Raw genomic sequence first — 23,428 nt, 5'->3', positions numbered from 1 at the left:
AGTTGTGGGGAGAAACTGTTAAAAATGACTCATCAGATCAATTGTTTTTCCATCCTTTGAGATGCTAGCTTGCTGCTAGTCTGTTCACTATGATGCAATTTATGTGTTATGTTGTGTGTGCTGAAACGAAACATTCACCAAAGAGAATCCATTATCAACATAACTATAAAATGAGTGGGACTCCAACACAACACCCTGTGACTAGTTTCAGTGTTCAGTAAGAAGCGGTTTTCAGTAAGTCCAATTGACCAAAAATGCGTTTCTTTACAAAGACCTCACCTCTGCTGTGTCAAACCTGAGCGTCACCAACTTGAGCTAAACTGTGTGAAAAGACGCATAAATAGCAGCAGGCACTGTTGTTGTTAGCTGCCTGTTGTTTGCCCTCCAACAGTTGTCGCAGCGAGGCTGTATCGTATTTTTGTGGTGAGCCGGCAGATGAAACACAATCACAACTTAAAGTAATAGTTCAACATTTCATTTTTTTGCTGAGAGTTCGATGAGAATTTCAATACCATTCTTAGCTACAGAGCTATAGCCAGGAGACAATTAGCTTATAGCTTAGCATAAGAACTGGAAACACGGGGGAAACAGCTTTTCTCACCATATCTGAGGTTTGAAAATACACCTACCAGCTCCTGTAAAACTCAGCAATTAACTTGTTGTATCTCATTTGTTTATTTCAAATACAAAGAGAAAGGTAAAAATGATCAGTTATGGATTTATGGGGAGTTACGGCACCAGCTCAATAGCCGGTGTACAGGCAAAAGAATGGTATTGATCTTCTTATCTGACTCTCAGCAATGAAGAAAATAAATGTATAACCCAAAATGTTGAACTATTCCTCTAAAATGAAAAACAAAATGAGGTTCTGTACTAAACCTGCTGAAATAAATTATATAATATTAGCAACTCTCTCACTCAAAGCACAGTGATGTCAACATCCCGATTCCAATCAGTAATATGAAAATCTGAATTAAAATAACCAGCTAAAAAGATAAAGGGTTTGATTCATAAAACACCAAACCGTCAACACCAGCTGACCCAGAGTGGAACAGCCTCATCGCAACACTCTGGCTGAATTTATCTCCACTTCTGATGACTGATCTTGGTCGGGAAGATCAGTCATATCATCAATCAAGTCATATTTATAATCTGCTCAACAACTGTAATGTGTGTCCTCCGCCTTAAGCGGGTCCTAGCTCCAAGTAATAATGTAGAATTCACCAAGTATATCAACACGCTCACATGGCTACAACAGTTTTGAAACAAAAAATCCTAATCTAACTCTTCAATCAGTCAATCCGCCTTTTGGTCATTGTCTAAAAATGTAATTATCCATTGTGATTCTAAGAGGAATGGGCTTGCCAGATTCACTCACACACACACACACACACACACACACACACACACACACACACACACACACACACACACACACACCTGTATACACAAACACACAAACAAACAAGCACACACACACTGATGTTCAGGATGTGTTCTACATTGCTGTCAGAATCATAATGCGACCAGGACGTGAGGCGGGCCTTGTATCACAGGACGACAGGGTGACTGAAGTGGCCGCCGAACAACACTCTGGGGGATTGTAAAGAAAGATATCGGACCCTTTCATGTAAACAAAGGCAAACAAATTATGCTACTTTCACATGCAAGGGCATAGAAACACACTGGAACGTATAGCCGAACTTGAGATATGGGCAAGGCTATATACACGCACAAAAGGATCGGTATACGTACACAAAATGGCTAAAGCGAAACTGAGAGATGGAGCACCAACTGCTACCGCATACATCTCTATCTATGTGTCCGCTCCATGTGCATGCTATCTGGGAATTTGCAGTTTTCACAATCTAATAATCTAAGTCTAAGGACGTGAACTTTTGCCTAATTCCTTTAAATAGTTATGAGTTTATGGTTGATGAGTCCCTTGAGCTTCAAGAGCTTCCTTGCTGGATAAGGGGAAGGAGTGGTGTATGCTGTCAAGGTCTCTCACTCACACACACACACACACACACACACACACACACACACACACACACATATAAACACACCGCACACAATGACATGTATGTGCTATGCTGTCACACTGAAAGACATTTATGAATGAGGATACATGTATGCACAGCATGAAAAAAGGGCAGTTCGGGGCACTCCTTCCGTTTATGACAAGAGAACAAAGTCAAAATCTATCTATCTTTGTCTCTCAGACTTGCACACCTTGTCATATACATACACACACGTCTGAGCCTGAAACGGGGATCGAGGGATAGAAAGGGTGAGGGAAGACGACGAGGATGAGAAAGGCAGACTCGCAGATGACAGATTCTCTCAATACAATCGTCATTTATGATGACGTCACATAGGTTCATGATCACTTGTTGTTAGTGTCATCTCGGCTGCGGATTTATTGCTAATGTTGACAGGCACAGGGAGGGAGAGGAGGGCTGCGCAGTAGGAAGAGGGAGAGGTACAATGTGGGGAAGGGTCATGCCCTGTTCCTCAAAGTGGAGAGGAAAAGACGGGAGTGTGCTGCCTTCAGCTCCAGTTTGGCTGGACAATAACAAAAACAATACATGACGTGGATCTCATTCATAGAAATATGTAAGCCGGGAAAGGTGCACGCTGATCTAGAATTGTCTACCATAAAGGCAGGTTCAGGGAAATGAGCAAAATAAGTGTCAGAGTTGGCTCAAGAACTGACCGTTCACTGACCCCCTCACCTGAGCCGTAGCTGTCCAATTATAGCTTAGCGACATTAACAAGGCACAGCCGGCCTGTCAAATGTTACCATGGCTGGGTTACTAACTTACTACCTGTAGTAGTAATTAACTTTGTACATCCAAGGTCATGAATGAGCATATCATTAACTACATTAGTTCGTTGCCCCGTTCATGACTTGCACATCCATTGTGTAGTATTTCCCTCCTGTGTTAAAGCTGATCCTGGATACTGTCAGTTCAGGCACTTTGTTAGTTTTGCTCTTCATTAGATTTGAGGAAGTTTACACCGCAGCAACCACAGACGTAAGATAGCATGACGTTTACCAAACTCATTGGTGAGTCCTCATCTTAAATGTCTCTTCTCTTCTAACCATAAATGAGAGAAGAAGTGTCTCCTCATGCATCTCAAGTGACTACTTGATCGGATCACACTTGCTCGCTATATATGCAAATAATAATAATATATATGTGTACTTTGTTGTTTTTAACCAGTCTGACTGTAACAGACAGGTCCATTGTCAATGTGTTTGTGAGAGAGGGAGAATGACTAAGTGTGTGTGCGTGTGTGTGTGTGTGTGTGTGTGTGTGTGCGTGTGTGTGTGAGAGAGAGAGAGAGAGAGAGAGAGAGAGCCATTTGAAATAGTAAAATATTTTTGGTTCATAATGAAACTGTGTTATTACTATTTGGACTGTGGCGGAGGAGGCATTCGCATTCACACTGCTAAAAGAATGTGGCCACATGTGGCCCAGACCACCTTCGAATGCGGTCCGAGTGATCAGATCTCAAATGCGTCCTCAGTGCGTCTTGGGTGTGTTCACACCCGTATTTAGAGCTGTCCACCTTGTGTGTATCACCCGAAACGGATGTTAATGCCAGGGCTGACCAGGGCCAAGGACTAACTAGCTCCACACTGAAATATAAGAACAATGCTGTTTCATCAGCTGGTGTGGATGGGGACATGTAGCTTTAGTCTGAGTGTCTTATCAGGAGCTTATTTTAAAACCCTTTTGACAGGGTTCTCTTTTTTGGAAACAATAAAATGTCAGACCAATTCATGGAGGTAATGTTAGCATCATTAACTAGCTAGCCATAGCCTGAAAACATAAGCTGTTGACAACTGCCGTAAATGATAAGCCTGACTTTGTCTACACTGATATCAAGGCCCTGGTTGTAATAAGCCTCAAGAGGTAAATCTGCCCCACTATCATTGTAAACTGCATATCTGCCATGCTAGAATGGAACAATTGACAAGCATATCAATAACAACAATAATCATGGTAGTGCAGCTTCACAAGTAGTAAATTTAGTCACATTTACTCATTCAGCAGACGCTTTTATCCAAAGCGACTTACAAGTGACAGAACACATTCATCAAGGAATTCATGACAAAGACAAATTCAACTGGAACTGTGAGATGTAAAAAAAGGTTATCAGACAGGGAAAGCTGTTAAAAGTTTTTGTTCCTGTTTCATTACCACAATCATTTGGCATTTAACCGTTATTAGCCAATTTTAAATTGAGGGGGTGGATTACATTCATCATACATCATGTCCAGCAGGACTTGAACTGGTGATGTCTCAAGCTGTGCCACATCCAGTGCACACCAAGTCTGAGTCAGTCCTAAGTTCTCTCCTGAGACAAACGTTTTGACCTGAGGAGCTGCTGTTTGCTCCCACATCTTTCTAAAAGGAAAATTAGGACAAAGGTTGCTGGACATCCCTGCTGTCTGTTGACTAATATCTATGTTAAAGTGCATTGGCAAGAAAATTCTTCTTATTGGTGTATTTGTGAAATTGTTTGGGGGGATGCACCCATAAAGCAGAATAGTCGCTGAAATGACAGGATTCTTTCACTGCATTGTGCACTGCGTGCTTTTAGAGCTTAAACATTTAGATAATAAGTTGATTGAGAGAAAATTAATAACAATAAAATGTTTCTCAATTTTCAATTAAAAATGTGAAAATTGCACTAGTTCCAGCCTATCAATTTGATGACATCACATTTGTCTTTAAAAAAATTGCAATGAGCTTTTTGCACTAATTATAAACCATTTATACACCAAGCAATTTACTGATGAATCAAAAACATTATAAGCAGGTTAATCAATGATGAAAATAATCTTTATTTGCAGTCCTTTTTACAAAACGCCAAAGCAAGCTACTTATAAGGGGAGGTGGAAATGAGTTAGGGTGATACTAGAAACAAGATTTTACTTTTGTTGCTGTAACTTATTTACCAATAAAGAGGGAAACAGAAAACTGGCCTCTTAACAATATTTCTGCACAGAACCCAATCGTGTCACGATGTCTCGTTACATAGGCAAAAATGCCACTTAAAATAAGTGTGAATGGGAGGTAATGGCAGAAAAATGTGTTTTCAAATTCAATCAATAAAGTGTGAACCTGAGAGTCATGATGTTTAGACCTTACATTAAAACATGTTCTCTCATCCAGACAGAGGCTGTATTTAATACAAAGTGTAAAGAGGTGAGAACTGAAAACTTGCTTTCATGTTGCACTGCAACCTTCTGGCCGGTGTTGTGATTGAAGCGTTTTCTCTTCACAACACCTTCATTGTTCACTGAAAGAAATATCTAGCCTTTAGAATTTTAATTGTTTATAAGATTTCCATCCATTTGGATGCTTAATAATAACCAGGTTTGAGAAATATAAACATGGTTACTGTATGTTTAAAACACGTTCGATTTATTAGTACGATTACATAAATCTCATTCTTACTTGTTTCAATTATGTTTGACTGACAAATGTGCATCACATTAAGTTTATTAGTTGGTATATATTAAAACTGTGTAATTAATATGGATGGAAATATGCAACTAAAATAAATTAATAAAATAAATTGTAAATATTAGGCTTATTTCGAGTGTTGAGAGAGAAAATGTGAACAGTTGTAACAGTGACAACTGATTTAATAGTAAAATGTTATGTGGAGTCTGTTGGCAGTAAAACAAAAAGAGGAAAAACAAAACCACTAAATACATGTAGCATACTCATTTTTGACTATTTTTTGTGGCATTTTTATCTTTTAATGGATGGTTGGTGGAAAGAGACAGGAAAGGAGAGAGAGAGAGCGAGAGAGAGAGAGAGGGAGTGAGAGAGAGAATGGGAGAGGGAATGACATGCAGCAAAGGGCTCAGGCCAGATTCGAGTCCGGGCCCCTGCAGTAAGGACTTGTGTGCCCCTGCTCAATCAACGTTTGAATCAAACTAATTTAAACTTGTTTGCCTAGTAAACTGCGAAAAATTGGAATCAGGTCATTTTGTCCAACTCCTTCTTGTCGACCCACTGTACAATCACTAGATGTGAGATCTAACTCCACAATATTGCAAAAAATATTCACATTGAAAAGAGCCTGCTGAAAATATAATGCTCCGCAAAATCCTGATCCTCATTGTTGTACATTAAAAAAGGAGGACATTGTGGTTTAACAGAGTGCCATAGAGACATAAAAGATTAACTAGTGGAGCTGAATTTGTCATCTGCATCACCCTGAGTGGGAGCCATCTTTCTTTGCAGAAATCCAACTCTTCAGCGAAAAAAGCTGCAAGACAGTAAATTGTGAAATGATTGGCCTTGAAGTTAATAATTACACCTAATTTAAAAAACAAACTGATAACCTAAAGGCTAAACTACATCAGTGTCATCTGATAAAACCAAATCAAAGGTGGGCTTTTTGAAAAACGTTAAACAATAACAATATGAAAAGCTGAATTATGGTAAACATAGCAGGATGTCAGCGGTGTAGAGGCAATAGTGGTTAGCTATCTGTGGGCTGAACTGGAGCGTGTCACTCTTTTAATCTGTATATTCACACTGATACTGATGCACAGTTGAACATTTTCCTTCCTTTCATGCATTGATTATATTTTGCTCTTACAGAGCTTTTATATATAACTTTTTATAGCCACATGCAAACACACGCTTAAAAGACTGACAACTGCTTCTTCTGGTGTTTTAGATCAACACAGATCTTCAAAAACCAAAGCGAATCCTGCTGCAGAGGTTTCTTTAAAAACAGCAACTATGTCTTTACACCAACTCAAATAAAGCTTTGTGGTATGGTATGTTGTCTACAGAGAGTTAAACATGACTTTCAGGCAGTGTGAGCTACAACATAAACATAGCATGCTATCTTGAGACACTCCTTTCATTTATGACAACAGAACAAAGTCCGAATCTGTCCCAGTCACACACACACACACACACACACACACACACACACACACACACACACACACACACACACACACACCTCTCTTTAGGAATTATATAACTTGATAAGCAATAACTCACTGACTGGTGCTGTATCAACACACTCAGTCAGACTTTACGCAGCTCATGGAGAAATGACAGGATGATTCTACTAACGTTATGTGTTTTCCTGTGACTGATTGAAGTTTCCTGAGATTTTAATCCATTTGTGTACTTGTGTACTACAGCATAAAAAGATCCAACTCTCAAACAGCGCTGGTTGTGCGAAAAACACAAATATATCAAACAATTATGCCCTATTGACATATCCCAACCAAACGAGTTAATCAAATTATCGCACTGAAATGTGGAAGGGATATGATGACCTTAATCCACATGCATGGGCACTGTTAGATGACCTTTTATGACTTATTCAAAACAGATTATTTCTCAACCGCAAATTCATCATAAGTTCTGCTACTTTAAAATAGCCATGTTACAACAGTGATGACATTTTAACCTTCAATGAACTAAGCACCTATGATTTCATTCCAACAGATTACAACAGAAATTATAGAATCAGACCTGATAGTGACTTATATCCCTGATGTTACTTCATCATTATGGGATTATCTGTAAAGGCTCTAAGTATTCAACTTTTCTGGAGATGTGAACAAATATTTGATTTCATCTTTACTTCTGGTAAAATACAACTACTTGCCTATATGGTTCATTTGACTTTTTGGCACATCTATCAAATATTTATCTTGTTTTAAACATATGTTACTTTTTTTTTTTTTAGCCTACAGAGCTATTGATTTCAACCAACTTTATCATCATTGAGAATAAGAAGAGATAACAGCATGACTCTGAAAGCCCACACAGATCCTTTGGCAGGTTTTAGCTCATTTAATAACCAAAAACCTGTACTTTACATAACTGCCATCTATTTTCCATTTGCTGTGGGTTGATTCCCATCTTTAAAGCAGCATTTGGTTTTAGTGATGAATACACCATTAAAGTAAACCTGCTGAGACTGAATTTGCCTGAAACAGATAATCTATTGCAGTAAACTTTTCATATTGGTTCATTATTCTGTGATAATGTAGTTATGTCTGCGCTTTGAGCTGCATCACCACAATAAAGTCTGACTAAAGTAAAGGCAGGCGTAGTGGTAAGGTATTTATATATCTCAGGAAAAATACTTTCAGTGGTGGCCCAAACAAGGGCAAAAACACTCAATGATTCTTTAAGTGTTCAAAAAATTATAAATAAACTTGTCTGAATTGTCCTATTAGACCTACGAACTTCCAGATCAAAAATCTTAAAACTTAAATTACTATATATGTGTGTGTGTGTGTGTGTGTGTGTGTGTGTGTGTGTACATAATATGCATAAAGATTTTTGTTTAGAAATACCAAAATAATACTGTAAGTTTTCTCTATCTGCTCACAGTATTGTCAGATTATTGACATGAGGATCATACAAACTGATTAATGACTGGTCGACCACAGATGGGTGAACTACCACAGTCACTGTTGGCAGTGACAGTCTGAGCCTTGTACAAAAAACTGATAAGTTCTCCTTTCAAGTGCCATTATTAAATCACAATAAAACAACATTAGGCCAGCAGCAACCTCTGCGATAAATCAGCACTGGCCCCTGAGTGTGTCCACAATACTGCTGAGTCACGACCAAGATTTTCCAGTCAATTCAAAAACACAAACCTGCCTGAACATTGTGCAACATTTAAAAATTCCTCACAAGACATGAAAGAGGAATTTACACAATACGTAGAAAGTATTGTTTATTCATACAAATCTATCCATCTAATGAAGTTACACATTAAAATAAAGTGATACACAAACAGTGTCCTAGACTCACCTGAGAAGTTGTGACCACTTTGATGGTTAAAATCTCTGCCTGGTGTTTGCATGTCAAGCTCACACTCACGCTGTGGTCTGCTGACACACTATGGACCAACATCTGACTGTGTGCCAGTTGTCAGTCCTGTGGCCGCACCCCCCACCCTCACCATCAGCCACCCCCTCACCCCCCATCTATACGCCACTGGCAGTATGTCTCACTGCAAAAAGTGTCCACGGTAACAATATATTAGGCTACATCCGGCAGACTTTCACCACAGCTTAAAACAAGAGGAAATTTTGACAAGTGAAGAAGACTCCCATTTGAATTTCTGTGTTTGGGTTCAACTGATGCTTATTTTTTGCTGAAAACAACAGAAATGATTTAATATTAGTGTCAGATTTTGTAAAAACCGTGTATTCCTTAAAAACCAGACTCGGTCTAGACGGACTTAAATAAACTTTTAAAGGTGGTTTCTAGTGTTTTACCAGCCGACCAGCAGCCGCAAACACACACACACACACACACACACACACACACACACACACACACACACAAACGCACCCACATAGACTCTCAGAGCAGCGAACTGTGAACCGAGCGGAAGGTGACTGACCTGATCAGTGTTTTAAGCAGACGGAGCCCACTTGCTGTTTCTGGATCTGGATCGTCTTCCTCAGCGGTGAAAAACTTGGCGTGTCAGCCGTGGACACTGTACGTGGCGTCTGGTCGCGTCGCTTCCACCGGAGCGCAGTGTCAAAGTGGTCAGGTCTGTTTGTCGTGGAGGTTCCTGGTCATGCTGCTGTTGCTGTTACTGTTGTTGCTGCTGCTGCTGCTGCTGCTGCCCCTGTGGTCGGTGGGTCGGTGTCTGCCTGCCTCTCTCTCCTCCCTCCTCTCAACACAACCGCCCGGGATCCTGAGGACACACGCAGAGGCATCAAATTACCCTTTACAGCGATGATGTACTTCATTTGAACTCTGTTTGGGGATTTTCTCCGTCGTTTGCGTTGTATGTTACAGCCAGGTATTTGTATTATAGGTTAAGTCGTTTGTTTTCCGTTGAACACTGAATTTTGAAATTGATTAACTTAAAGCAATAGCTCAAAGTTTTGGGAAATACACTTTGCCTATTTGCTTTCCTGCCAACAGAGCTGTGTCTATAAGATGAGCTAGCAGGTAAAAATAAAGCTAAAGAATCCACCTCCCTGCACCACAAAAGCTCAAACCGAGATTAAAAACTCAAATGGTGTTACGGTTTAATGACTAGTCTATTTATTGGCTATGAGCAATTGCCAGGCAACCAGTGGAGGCTCTAGCTCCCGCCAAGAAATAGAAGGTCTTAAAAGAGTTAATTGTCATGTTTACATTTCAGTATTTGTACAAATTAAATGAGATATAACATGTTAATGATGCTTTATGTCTGTTTTCTTTGCTGCTGAGTGTGGCTTCATCCTCTCATTCTAAATTTAGGGCAGACTGGACTAAAGCCACTCACTAACACAAAGTGGTGTTATGAGGGGCTAGCTGGTTAGCATGCTAACTGCGGAGGAAGAAAAGTGATAGAAATAGACGCAAAACAAGAGTTAACATTGGTGTTGCTTGGGGAGTAAAGGAATGATACTGAAATGGCAACGTTTCTTCTAGACTGGTAAGTAAACAGCTTTTAATGCTAACAATGGCTACAATGCAATAGCAAAAACTTACAAATAGCCCCTTTAAGTAGTTTAAGTTTGAGGTACTGCTGGTGGGACTTTGCTATCTGCTATATATATGCTATATGTATATGTACTCAAAGCAAAGGTACATAAGTAGCTACTATCAGCTAAATGTAAAGTGTTAGAAAAGCTTTTCCTTTAAGACATAATTACCTGACTGACTGCTTGTTTTGTTGGTCGACTGATTGAAGGGTTACCCCCTCTTAGTTAATTAGTAGACTAATGATGGCTAATGGGGTCATTACAGTCTCTCTGGTATCAGTCATGTTTACACACCTGCTTTTCTCATAAAACGTGACTGAATTCACATTCATAGTGGAGAGATCCTGGAACTGAATAAAACAATTGATTAGTCAAGGAAATTATGAGAAACAATTTGGTCAGTGGAGGGCTGCTTATTGATGGTAAGTTTAAAATGAAAAGTCTCAATTATAAGTTGAATCAGAAAGATTCTTCTAAGTTGTAATCTACTGTTCAACCATTAAAACCCATCTTACTATCACATGCAAAAATAGATGCACAACAGTCATTTGCCTGCTGCATCTCTGTAGATTTTAAAACCTTAGAGTAACCCCAGCTAAACCTCACTCTATTTGTAACAAGACATTGAAATCTACAGGCTATGTTTTCTACTGTGTGGGCTGAAAGCAGCCATGGTTCTTCACATTGTTTTTTCAACCCACTTGTCTTGAAATCACATCTCGTAATCTAAAGATATTGGATATTTTATTTTTGTAAATATCTTTATTTAGATAAAGCAGCTTTTCTCAAGATCACAAATGAACATGTTCAACATTCAACTTACTCACTGGATACTTGAGATGTAAATATTATTAGTTGTTCACTAAAGAAATGAAACTCTAAGGATGTTCAGACATGATGAGGCATAACAAGAGCCCTGCTGGTGAAATGTTCTACTTAAAACCCAACAAAATCTGGTTAGATTTGGTTTTAAACTTCCGGTAGCAAACGGGCACACGCAACAGGCAGCAGAGCAGCCTGCGGAAGAAATGTTTCCACAACCAAAATGTTCAGTCCATGAAGAAATAAATGTTCCCGTTTTTTGTCACTTGACCAGACTCTGACCGTCTGTCTGCTCAAGTGATGAAGCTCCTAAATGACACTGGATGATGGTGGGTTGGGTATGTAGGGGAAAGGATGCGTTCATGGTTTTGCAGGGATTTATCAGGCCATAATATTTCATTTGCTGCAGAGACCTCTGTCATTAAATTTCATGCAGATGAATGGTTTGATCATGTTCTGTGGTCTGTTACTGGTAGTGAATGAGCCACTTTGATTGCCAGAAATAGATATTCATTAAGTTATTCTGCAGGGGAAATAGTCTCCACCTTTAAAACTTCAGCAATCTTGTAAAAACTTTAAGTTTCAAGTACCTAAATACAGATATACTAATATGCCCAGAAATGACTATGACTGTGAAGAAGAACTCAGTGTAAAAGCAAAAGTGTGAAGAGATGTGTGAAGATTCTTCTCAATTTAAAGGTACACTTATGTGTGTAGCTTTTCAACTTAGTTTTAAAACACTGAAACACAGAAAATGTGAAACCTTACCGCACATGGTTCAGAAAGTTCCCATAAAGTCTTGTGTGATCAGTTTTAAAAGCAAAATGTAAGTGGAGCTCATTTATATTACTTTCACTGTGCAGCAGGCAGCTTGATTTCTTCTGTCTTTGATCTATCATAACTCGATACTGTGAACTAAGACAGCTGGCACACTTTGCTTATTTACAGACCTACACACACACACACACACACACACACACACACACACACATTCTCTCGCAGTCTCTCACATGCATAACGGTCCTCCCCACGCAGAATTTCTTTGTGCTGAACTAATAAAAATGACACCCTTGAGAATTTTGCTGTCACAAACAAAATGAAGCAATAATTTCTGACTGTTTATACATTTGGGTCCCAGTGGACTGGAGCTCTGGTATCTGAAAATGTTCATCGTCAAAGCACTTGTGTGTCTTTATAAGAGTTTCCTACACTGTCATGACACAATGATTATTATAAAGTGGAACTAACATGCCATGTTTCAGGCCTGTAGTATGAGAGCAACCTATTCAAAATCAGAGTGAGCTGGTGAAAATGTAACTCTTCAAATCAGCACCAGCGAAGGTGCTCAAGAGCAGGAAATGGGCCAAGAGGGCTCAAATTCCCCCTCATCCTCATATATATTGGATGATTTAAGAACTAAATCTGGATATTATGACGTTTAAGCAGCGTAATGATTACCCTCCCTTGCTCTCAGCCTGGCTCCAGCAGGTTGGGATAAGCACCAAGATAAACAGGGTTTGGCTAGTATAGGCTCGCTTTGGTGCCTTAACCGCCCACGTCCTCGTCCCTATGAGCAGTGTGATGGAGATGTTCCCACAGATCTCAACTGACAGCTCGTCCCATGGACCAAGAACCAAGCAGAGCGTATTTCCTCTGTCTTCTCTGTACGTATTGTGTTCAAAGTGTCTCTCAGATCTATCTGTATGCGTGTGTTTCGCATTATTTGTAATGGCAGAATACAGAATCTTATAAAATGTTGATAATTTAGTATTCATTTAAAATACTTCCTGATTGGTTACACCTGAAAGTGTAACTTTGTTACAGTTTTTTGTCTGCACACAATCACATTCACTGTTGGTCTGTTTATACAGTTAAAGAGAGTCATATTTCACATGTAAGTGTTGTGGTTTATGTTAAAGATGTAGTGTTAGTGACAGTTTTTGAAGCCTTCCCCCCTCGCTTTATATAAACGTGTGACATTCAAGTGGGGACATCAAATAATTTAACAGGAAACATGAGAAGGAAGATAAAAAACGAAGAAATAAACAGACATCTGGTGAAAACAATTGCTGTGATGTCAAGAGTAAACTATGGTGTTTTTCATTGAATGTCATAGATGTGTGTTTGTAAATAGTGTGTATGACAGTGTGTTACAGTATATGTCAAGTGTGTTGATATGCATGAGGGTTTGAGGTGGGCAGTGTATGACAATGGCTAGAGGGAGATGAGCTGCACACATGACTAGAGAAAGAAGACGCAAGTAACCATAATAATTATTTTTATGATTATCAATCATCACCTTTGTAACCTTGTCTATCAACATTTTATAATTACAATAATGATAATGGGGCCTATATTGAAATCAGTGATAGTTTTCGACTCAGATATTCAGTGTATTTTAAGTGTCATAGTGCTGTCTTATTCTAACACTTTACAACAGATACTTAAAACATCTCAAAACACAAATCTTTACAGATGAGAAACATACTCACACAGTGTTTCCACGTGTATATAGTGCCATCTGCTGCTTCAGCACAGCTAGTTCAACCCATCCCTCCTGCGTAAAAGAGCACGAGACTATTTCTGAATGTTTGATTCTTGAAAATGGCTTGTTCATACCACAGAAACAAATCTGTCACACAGTCTCTGGGATGGAGGCTTATTCTTGGTTTTGTAAGATATAAAGTACCCTCTCTTTTCTCTGCTGTAATATGAATGAGATATAAGTAATTCACAGATGTCTTTGTGCATCCATAAATTGTTTTGCTACTTGGAGGAAAGGTTCAAGGTCTTGTACAGGCATCACACACCTTCCCTGCTGATGTGTCCTTGAGCAAGAACACAGAACAAACAGAGCTGGCATTGACCTAACACCTAATTCTCTGGATGGAGGCAAGTGAAAAGCGAATTTCTCCATTTAGCTCAATAAAGCAACACATTACATATCTGTTGTTGTCAAAGAAAAGATCTGATGACTTAATTGGGAGCAGAATTTATGTTTTTCAGCCAGGTTTTAAACCTGGTTTGTCCTTCCAAACAGCAGTGGTGCTAAATCTGTCCCCACTTACAGTAATTGAGAGTTTAGAGTTAGGACTGATGACGGGACGGTATTCAAATCAATTTTTCATGGTCCAGAATCTTGTCTCATCATTTTAGTTGTACTGTACAGTTCTGTTGCAGTCTGTGGAATAATGGCATATTTATATTAATGGCATTAATTAACCTCACCATAACCACTAACAAAACTCCCTTTTGGTTATAATGCCAAAGTACAACAGTTCTGCTAATGGGCAGATACTGAAAGACTTCTGAGACTCTGTATGCCTTTGAAGACACTTTAAGATATCCACTGGGCAGGACTAACTCCTGTGGAGAGGCATAAGCCATAAGCCTCAACTTTACTCAAAAGCTGTCAGATAATTAATTATCCTGTAGTTACTGTTAGAGGTCTCTAACTTTCTCACTATAGTTGTGACATGCTAATTTTTAGCATCAGACGCAGCTGCTTGTATTTGTTATAATAATTAAAGTGGGACTCCAGTTATTTCACCAATTGAAATGTTTACATGAGAAAGTTTTGTTTTAAAGTGCCAGTTTACCAAAATGCAACTCAGTAATGTCTTTTCATTAGACCCTCCCTGCCTGGTAAGTACCCACACCTTTCCATGGCCCCAGTTTGTAACACATGCTTTCAGCTAAAACATGGCCGTCTTGGAGCCTAACCCTGTTGAAATCATCAGGGTTATTTTTACAAACTTGACAAAGTAATTGCCCCTTTAAACAAAAGCACAGGTATCAGCATGAATCTCACTTAGTGAATCAGTGAAATGATGGACCACATCTTTATTAACTTTTATCTGTACAGAAAAAAATAACATTAGTCACCAGATCATGCAAAGCAGTATTGCGTTACAAATAAAAACACAATACAAAACAAAGAATATACTGTACCATAAATATGGAGCCTCAAAAAAATAAATCAATCAGTCAATATATTACAAAAAATAAACTCCTGAGATGACACGTACGTACATACATACAATACAATATGTTATAATTTACTTGCAACATAGTACTCATGATGGATAAGCAGACAGGTTGATATGCAGTATGTGTTGAGATTTTTAAAATTTTTTTTTTTTTTACACATTTGGACTTGAAATGCAGCAACTCAACTGAAAATGACCAGCTAAGGTTCAGGGTGGGTTGATTCCAGGTTGCCTTGAATTCAGTCCTATAATACAAATAGGATTAATCACAAAAACCAACTTTTTAATATGGCATATTAATCTGGAAACCAGCGTCTGGCTGCAGTAAGAAGCAACCTGGAAAGTCACCACTGAAAGGAATCTTAAAGGGAATGTAAGAATAAGGTACTTAACAGATACACAGGTCCTGTATGTATAATCATATTTATATGTATAATAGGATGACAGCGCTCAACAGTCATGTCGAGGTGTTATTGCACTACTGTCTCAATGTCTTTTTATGAGAATAATCAACAAATTACAATACTGTTGATAGATCTACACAGAGGTGAAATCACCAGTCACAGCAACAGACATGAGTTACTGTTTGAAATGCATTCACTTACTTTTTTAGGATTGATTTAATCTGTCTGGTACATTAGCTCACAAAACTATAAAAGTCTTGCCCTCAGTGGTTCTCCAACTCAAACAGTTGAGGTAAATGAATGGATTTCGAGCTGTAATTGACCCAGGTCTGCACAACTAACAAACGTAGCTGTGAATTGAAAACATGTTCACAATAAGGCTACAACATCTAGAGAGAGAGAGAGAGAGAGTGAGAGAGAGAGAAAGAGAGAGAGAGAGGCAACGGAGGGCAAAACTCAACACTGATCGTCTTTCTGCTCCTGAAGTCACACTGAACCACTTGGAGGAGCCATGCATATCAACAGAACACAGATGAACATACACATATTTCCAACTCCCTCACACAACAATGAACTTGTAGCTTGTAGACACAAAAAAGGGGCAGCAATGACGACCTCATGGACTTACACAGGAACAAATCCTTAAAGATGTAGTTTTTTTTTTATTCTTCTTTTACTCACATACTTTCACTTACTGACAAAAAATCATTCACAGTAGGGGGGTGGAGGGGGACCATCAAATGTCAAATATCTGATCATCTTTTAAAATGTGTATAAATCCAGCCACTGAGTGAAAGAGTTATGTCACTGATAAAAGCTAATTGAAAAGTGCTACTGGATTTATTTAAAATATTGGCTTATCTCCCTTTATAGTTATATATCTTTATCTTTATTTTCTGTATTTAAAGTGTATGTACATTACTTATGTAGTCTTGAATATAATACTTTTCATATACTTTCATATATTTCAGAAAGTGTGCTCTGGGAAAAATAAAGATGTTTTAATTCTATTCTATCTATTCTCTTCTACATCAATGACGTAACTCCTTCAGTCCAATTAATCTGACACAGCATCATTCGCTGAACATCCTACCCAGCAGGCCTCACTGTTACTCACACAGAAGAGCTGAAAGTGAAGGAGAAGAGGGACCGGGAAGGAGGGAATACAGTACAGTTAACACACAAAGTTTAATCTCAGACTGGTTCACATATAATGTCAATCAAGTCATCACTGGCCAAAGGTAAAAGGGGGGCCAGAATCAGTAACGGGCTGACTACGGTCATCCTGTGTCTAGTCAGAGAAAAGGCTGGCGAAGGACTTTCGGAGGTTGCGAATGGTCTCTGCCTTTGCCTCGTCTTGGCCGTCGCCTCCGGAGCTTGAGACACCGCGGAAGAAAGAAGAGTCGCTGAAAGCGTTGAAGGCATTGGTCAGGGACTGGGACTTACTGGGAAGTGGAAGGACAGGAAAGAGAAAGGGAGGAGAACAAGGGAGTGAGGACGGGAAGGGATGATGGGATAAAAGAGGTATAAAGGAAGGGAAAAGAGGGGTGTGTGAATATTAACAGAGTTAGTGAGGGGGGTAAGTGAGGAGCAAAGACAGACTGGGAGATGTCTAAGGGCACATACACAATAACAGTCCTTGAGAAACATTACAAATAAATAATTTCAGCCGGACTGGACTGTCACATAAGACATCTTAGAACATAAGTTTTATTAATAATTTAATTGTTATGGATGATGTCATTGATTTATGTCATCAAAATGTGGGATTAAATCATCTCTCTACAGCAAAAGAATTATTGTTTTTGTATCCTAAACAAAGTATGGCCCATTGAAATGCATGTCTTTGCATTATCAACAGTGCGTTGATAATATGGCTCTTACTTCAGCAGAGGATGGCTCTTTTGCTGGGATGCTGGCTGTTCTTCCACAGGGGCCTGGGCCTCAGCAGGGGCCGCAGCTGCTTCAGCTGGGGCAGACTCAGGGTTTGGAGAGGGAGAGGCAGGCTTGGCCTGGGGATGAGCCTTAGCTGGAGACTGGACATTAGGCGGGGACTGGCTGGCTTTGGCTGGGGACTGAACCTGCACTGGGGAAGGGGCAGGGGCAGGGGCTGAGGCTGAGACAGTATCTGAGGCCGGAGCAGGTGCTGGGGCTGGGGCAGTGGGCTGGGGTTTGGGTGAAGCTTTGGGAAGAGGTGGGGTTTGTGGCTTTGGCTGGAGCTGTGGTTTTGAATTCCTGCGCATAGGAGGGATGGGCTTTGCAGGTGGTGTGGGTTTAGGGGGCAGCTCTTTTGGTTTACCAGGAGCTGGGGATGGGGAGCCCTGAGGCTGGGGCTTGGGCTGCTCTGTTGTAGGAGCAGAAGCTGAGGGAGCGGGAGAGGCTGGGGCTGGGGCTGCGGCCGAGGTTGGAGGGGAGCCTGGAGCTGTGCCTGCTGCTGCTGCTGCTGCAACTGCTTTGGTTGGAGGAGAGGCTGGAGCTGTCACGGCTGCTGCTGCTGCTGCTTTAGCTGGGGATGATGGTGAAGCTTTGGCTGGGGCGGCAGCAGAATCTGGGGCTGACTTTGCGACGGATGGGGCTCTCGTCATCGGGGGAGGCCTCGGAACTGGAGGTTTTGTGACTGAGGCAGCTTTCTGAACTGGGCTTGGCTTATGAGTCTGAGCTGGTTTCTGAGCTGGACCTGGACTAGGTTTCTGGGCCTGGCCAGGCTTTGATACTGGTTCAGATGCTTTCTTAGCTGATGACTCTGATGATGGGTCCACACTCTGTGACTTCACTGGTGCACCTGAAAGATGGAGATAAGATAGTTAGATTATCGTTCAAAACCTAAGGATCACATAGAGGTAAGAAAAGCAAAAAAAAGCAAAGGGAAAAGAAATAAAATAAATAAGCATCATCATTTTATAAATTTAGCACCTGTTGTCTTAGTGCAGCAGTTAGAAAACCAGGCGTCTGTAACACTCACCAAAGACCAAAGCAGAACGTGATACAGATAATGAGCTAGTGTCTAAACATGCCCATTCACAGAATGACCTCTCACATTCATAAAAACCCTAACCAACGCATCTGTCAAGAACAGACTAGGGAAAAGCAGGCTCTAAATGTTTGGACTGCAATGACCAGCAGAGGGCAACAGATCGACAGTTAGGAGAAGGTGCGGCGACTCGCCAGTCATGCCAAGTGACCGTTAGGAGGTAGTGTGGTGATAAAAAAGAATAAGGCAGTGAGTGGAGAGGAAAAAGCAGGAGATGAGAATGAATGAAAGTAAACAACCAAAGGAGAGATGATACAACCAAAAGAGGATATTGGCATAAAACAGCTCAGTGACTCAAACACAAGCACAGCAAAGCAACCTCTCATGCAGCAAAAAAGAAACAAGTGATTGTGCATGCTGAGTAGGAAATGACGAGGCAGGGATGAGTTTCCAATGGTTGATAATTCACTTTCCTGGATGCAGGATTATGGTTGAGTATATAAATAATATGTTAAAGCCTCTTTAAAAAGGTTTCTTAGAGGACAGCTTGGAAAGCGTATATTCATTTATGTTTATTTAGATTTTAATGACTATTATATTCATGATCATGCATGATCATGTGATATGACCATTACAAAACTTCATCCCAGACATTCTCAGAGAGTCACTTCTGTCAGGCAGCTAAATGTCCATGAGTCTTACGTTTTATCAGTTTGTCATTAAGCATCCCAATAGTTGCTTGGGACTCACGACGCATAAAAATCAAAGAAAATACCATTTGTACAAACATAATTTGTGAAGGGTGACACAGTAACAATTTGCTTGAATGCAAACCCTGAATTACACAATCTTTTAGTTTGCTTGGAGTTAGTTTGCCTATCTCTGCTTTATTATATATTGTATCTATGGTCATTATATTTGTTGACTGCTATTACACTGGATGACTGTTTTATCTGAAGAGGCAGTTAAGCAATGCAAGTCAAAAAACTGGTTAAGTCTTTAACCTGTGTTTGCACTAAACAATATCTCTTTTCTCATGAATCAGGAAAGACTGAAATTAAAACACGTGATGATATTTGTAGCTGAATGATGTATGAGCATCAAATAACAGTAATTCAATAGTCTGTATCCAAGCAAATAAGAAATGATCGTGCAGAGAAAAAAAAATATGTTTCTTTTCTTTGAAAGTTTTCATTAAACACGTGACCAGGTTTTGTAATTGCCAGGAATAAAATGTATTGTGTACCGTGTAAAGCCACTTTTGTCTTGTCTCAGGTATTATAACACAGAACAACGAGAGCTCATTTACAACCAAAGACAACACCAAGCAGTTATTCACAAAACCTTCAGATCTTGCAAAGGGGTCTTTTGCTTGACGAAAGGAAGTCAGTTTGTTTACCGTGAACTGATTTGCACAATAAGAATGTACAGGGTTTAAAAAGGATTCAAAAGCCAAACATTAACCACAGAAACCGAACTGAGCTGACCAAACCCTAATTTACACAATGATTATGAGGAGCAAATTTAAGGTGTTATATTTCTCTCCACTTAAGAATGCATAAAAACAAGCTGAACATCCATCTATAAATAAGCTTGTTTGCCACTATCCAACCATTTTTCACAGTTTTAAATGATTATCTTTGAAAGGCCGGATCCGATTTGCACATGTCAACACTGTAGGCACATGATAATCTCTAACATTTCCTGTAAAACATAGAAAGCTGGCATTCCTAGAACAACCAGCACAAACATATTAAACACCACACATAGTACTGGCATTCGCACACATCCATGCAAAACGAAGCCCCATAATGAACGACCATGCAAACACACACTCACTGACAAACAGTGTGACTCCACTAATAATGGCTTTGTTAATTTACCGTATTATGTGCAGTTTTACCAGAGCTTTTAGTCGGAACGTTTAGTTTTAACACATCAGCAGTTAAACCCAACACGCTGGTTAAGTGCATTATACTATACATTTGATTGTGGTTAGTTCAAGTCACAAGTTGAAGAGAGATAAAGCTAGTAGACCCAGACTACTGCGGCGATCTTCACTCTCAACCCCACACATGATACCAGAGCATCAGTTTGTGGCAATGACAATGAATATTGTTACCTTCAAGGATCAGAGATCAGGTTGCATGAAATACAAACTGATCTTCCTCTTAAAGGAATACACATGGTCTTTTTCTTGCCAGGAGATAAATGAGAGGATCAAACCCACTCTCATGTCTGTACAGAAAATGTGAAGCTACAATCAGCAGCTGATTAGCTTAGCTCAGCATAAAGACTGGAAACAGGGGTAAACAATCTGGCTTTATTCAAAGGTGACAAAATTTGCCTATCCAGCACCTGTAAAGCTCACTAATTAACATGTTTTATCTTCATCTTTTTAGTTTGTACAAAAACTGAAGTGTAGAAATTACATATTGTGGTTTTAAGAAAGGGTCATGTGCCACACTTGTCATACAAGTGAGGTTGCGAGGCAACCAGTTGTATTATTATATCCATGAAACCACAACACGTTGTTTTTAGACTTGTGCCAGGCTAGCTGTTTCCCTCTGTTTCCAGTCTTTATGTTAAACTAAGCTGACCAGATGCTGGCTGCAGCTTCACATCTACTGTACAGCCATGAGAGTGGTCTCAGTCTCCTCACCTAACTCTTGGCAAGAAACGAGTGAGTGCTTTTCCCAGAATATCAAACTATTCCATTTATTAATTGAAAAATTGCCCGGGTATTGCTAAGCCTGCTAGAGCATCATGTTCATAATACCTGTGATGGTAATCTGGGATATGGGGTTTCTCTGTATTTACAGTATGTTTTTTAACTGAATGTCAGAGTCAAAGTCCTACATAGCTCAACAGACTGAAAACCACCACATATTCATCCCTCAGATTCTTCAAGTTAATTAATGGTAAACCTTACCCACTGAGTTTTTCCTTTAATGACAGTGCAGAGAAACGTTACATTTTTCAAATACTGCATACATAATTTCAGTGAGATCTCTTAAGATGTCTGAGAGTGAACTGTCCCACGACTGATTCAGAGAGTGTTTTCTAGACATGCTTTGGCCCTCCAGCGGCAACACTTGTATTACAATGGAGAACAGTGTTTAGACAACCTTGAGGTTGAGGGCGCTGGCCTGACGTCCTGTTTGGATCTGCCAGTCCTTCCTTAAGGGCAGCACTCTGGGATAGAGTGAGGGGGCGGGGGAAAGAGACAGAAAGAAAGAAAAACAAAGAAGAGAGTGGGAAAGAATGGCAATAAGAAGGTTTTGGAATCAGCAGTGAACTGTGAAAGGCTACGACTAAATTCTTTTCCCTTAGGGATTAACAGCTTCAAATCTTCCTAAGCAATACCTCCAAGAGAACCAGCATGAATTTATTCTCAGGGAGAACTGTAGGAAATGATGTGTGAGCATGTGTTATTGTTAATATTTATTTGAAGTTGCCCAATATGAATACACAGACTACAACTGGCCATGCTTCCTACAGCTTCTACCTGCTGGGGCTGCACAGTCGTTGGCTTCTGGCCTTGAGGGGAGCGAGCAGGTGAGCGGGAAGCACTGGATGACCTGACAGCCACTGTTTGGTTCATTTTAGTGATCACCACCTCTGAGATAAGCTGGCGGTCCTCTGCCTGGTGATCACCAATCAACTGCATGGATGAACCCACAACCTGGACAGAGAGGGCACAGACAATATAGTATATAAGAAAATGTGTGTTTTTTTCATTGGAAACATGCTTGGATGATATGTTCATGAATCTGACTGGATAACAAAGTCAAGAAAAAACAAGAGAGGTGAAATGGCACGACGGTCAGTGCTACTGGTGTGGTAGTAGCTAATAACAGAGCTTATAGGACTTTTCACTTTAAAAAGATTTCAGCTTATCTAGGCAAAGCCACTGTTTCATGTTTCTGGATGCTGTCAGTGTTGTCACAACACATATGGTAATGTATTAATATATTTAAACATATGGTAATTTCTGATGTCATACTGTCATGCATTGTATCGCTAGATGCTTCTGTTACTTCATCCCACCTCACATGAGCAGTCTAATACATTAACAAACAAGTGTGTGTACGCCCTTCAATGCACACTCACCTTCACATACACACTGACAGCCTGTTTCTGCATAAAACATGGGAATCATCTTTATTTCCAGCACCCAAATCTCTTATCATTGGACGACAATGAAAGAGATTTATAATTTAAGGAGCAATCAACATCCATGTAAATATATTGCCACTCAACGGTTTTACTAAAAAAGTGAAACAATTTTCAGAAGAGGTGACTCATGGGAGACATGTTTTTCAAATCTTTCCCACTGAGAATCTAATCTACCTTCTATCATATATTTGGTCCTGACAGTCAGGCTTCGTGGGATGTTTAGAAATGTGGCTTGGTTACAGCAGTGAATGGGTGTTTATGTTAGTGTGGCTCCTGTATCATCTCCTTCTGCTCCCTCTGTTTGCTTCACTGGCAGCTCATCTACAGTTCAGTTACAGTAGCAGTTATCTGTGTGTTTTGAATTTCTACTTTCATGAATACTCGCCATCTTGCATCGGCACCACTGAATTTGTTTGCCCGCTTTAACTGCCGGCCCTTGATCAAGTGTAGGCTTGTTTATTGACTTTCAAACGAAGCAAACTGTCTTTAACCATATGTGGAGTATTGCTGTCTCCATTTTCGGTCCAGCTACTTATTGCCAGTTACCAGA

The 23,428-nt window shown here is 39.8% G+C and overlaps 2 protein-coding genes across 2 annotated transcripts in view; both read right to left on the bottom strand.

The window, feature by feature from the left end:
* Positions 1–8,963, bottom strand: part of pparg (peroxisome proliferator-activated receptor gamma) — a 34,755-nt gene extending 25,792 nt beyond the window's left edge. Inside the window, exon 1 of the mRNA XM_023426826.2 lies at positions 8,835–8,963. Within this exon, the coding sequence (XP_023282594.1) occupies positions 8,835–8,886 (52 nt within the window). The 5' untranslated portion in view covers positions 8,887–8,963. The remainder of the gene's footprint in view (positions 1–8,834) is intronic.
* Positions 8,964–16,932: 7,969 nt separating this feature from the next.
* Positions 16,933–23,428, bottom strand: part of syn2b (synapsin IIb) — a 73,345-nt gene continuing 66,849 nt past the window's right edge. The window contains exons 10-13 of the mRNA XM_023426800.2: positions 22,208–22,384; positions 21,828–21,894; positions 17,613–18,510; positions 16,933–17,173 (exon numbers count right to left, since the gene is read on the bottom strand). Of these exons, the coding sequence (XP_023282568.1) occupies positions 17,020–17,173; positions 17,613–18,510; positions 21,828–21,894; positions 22,208–22,384 (1,296 nt within the window). The 3' untranslated portion in view covers positions 16,933–17,019. The remainder of the gene's footprint in view (positions 17,174–17,612; positions 18,511–21,827; positions 21,895–22,207; positions 22,385–23,428) is intronic.

This window comes from Seriola lalandi, unplaced genomic scaffold (genome assembly GCF_002814215.2).
Source record: "Seriola lalandi dorsalis isolate HSWRI2012SDOR001 ecotype SW California unplaced genomic scaffold, Sedor1 jcf7180002054840, whole genome shotgun sequence".
NCBI classification, from domain to species: Eukaryota; Metazoa; Chordata; class Actinopteri; order Carangiformes; family Carangidae; genus Seriola; species Seriola lalandi.
This window is presented reverse-complemented; position numbering and strand designations above follow the sequence as displayed.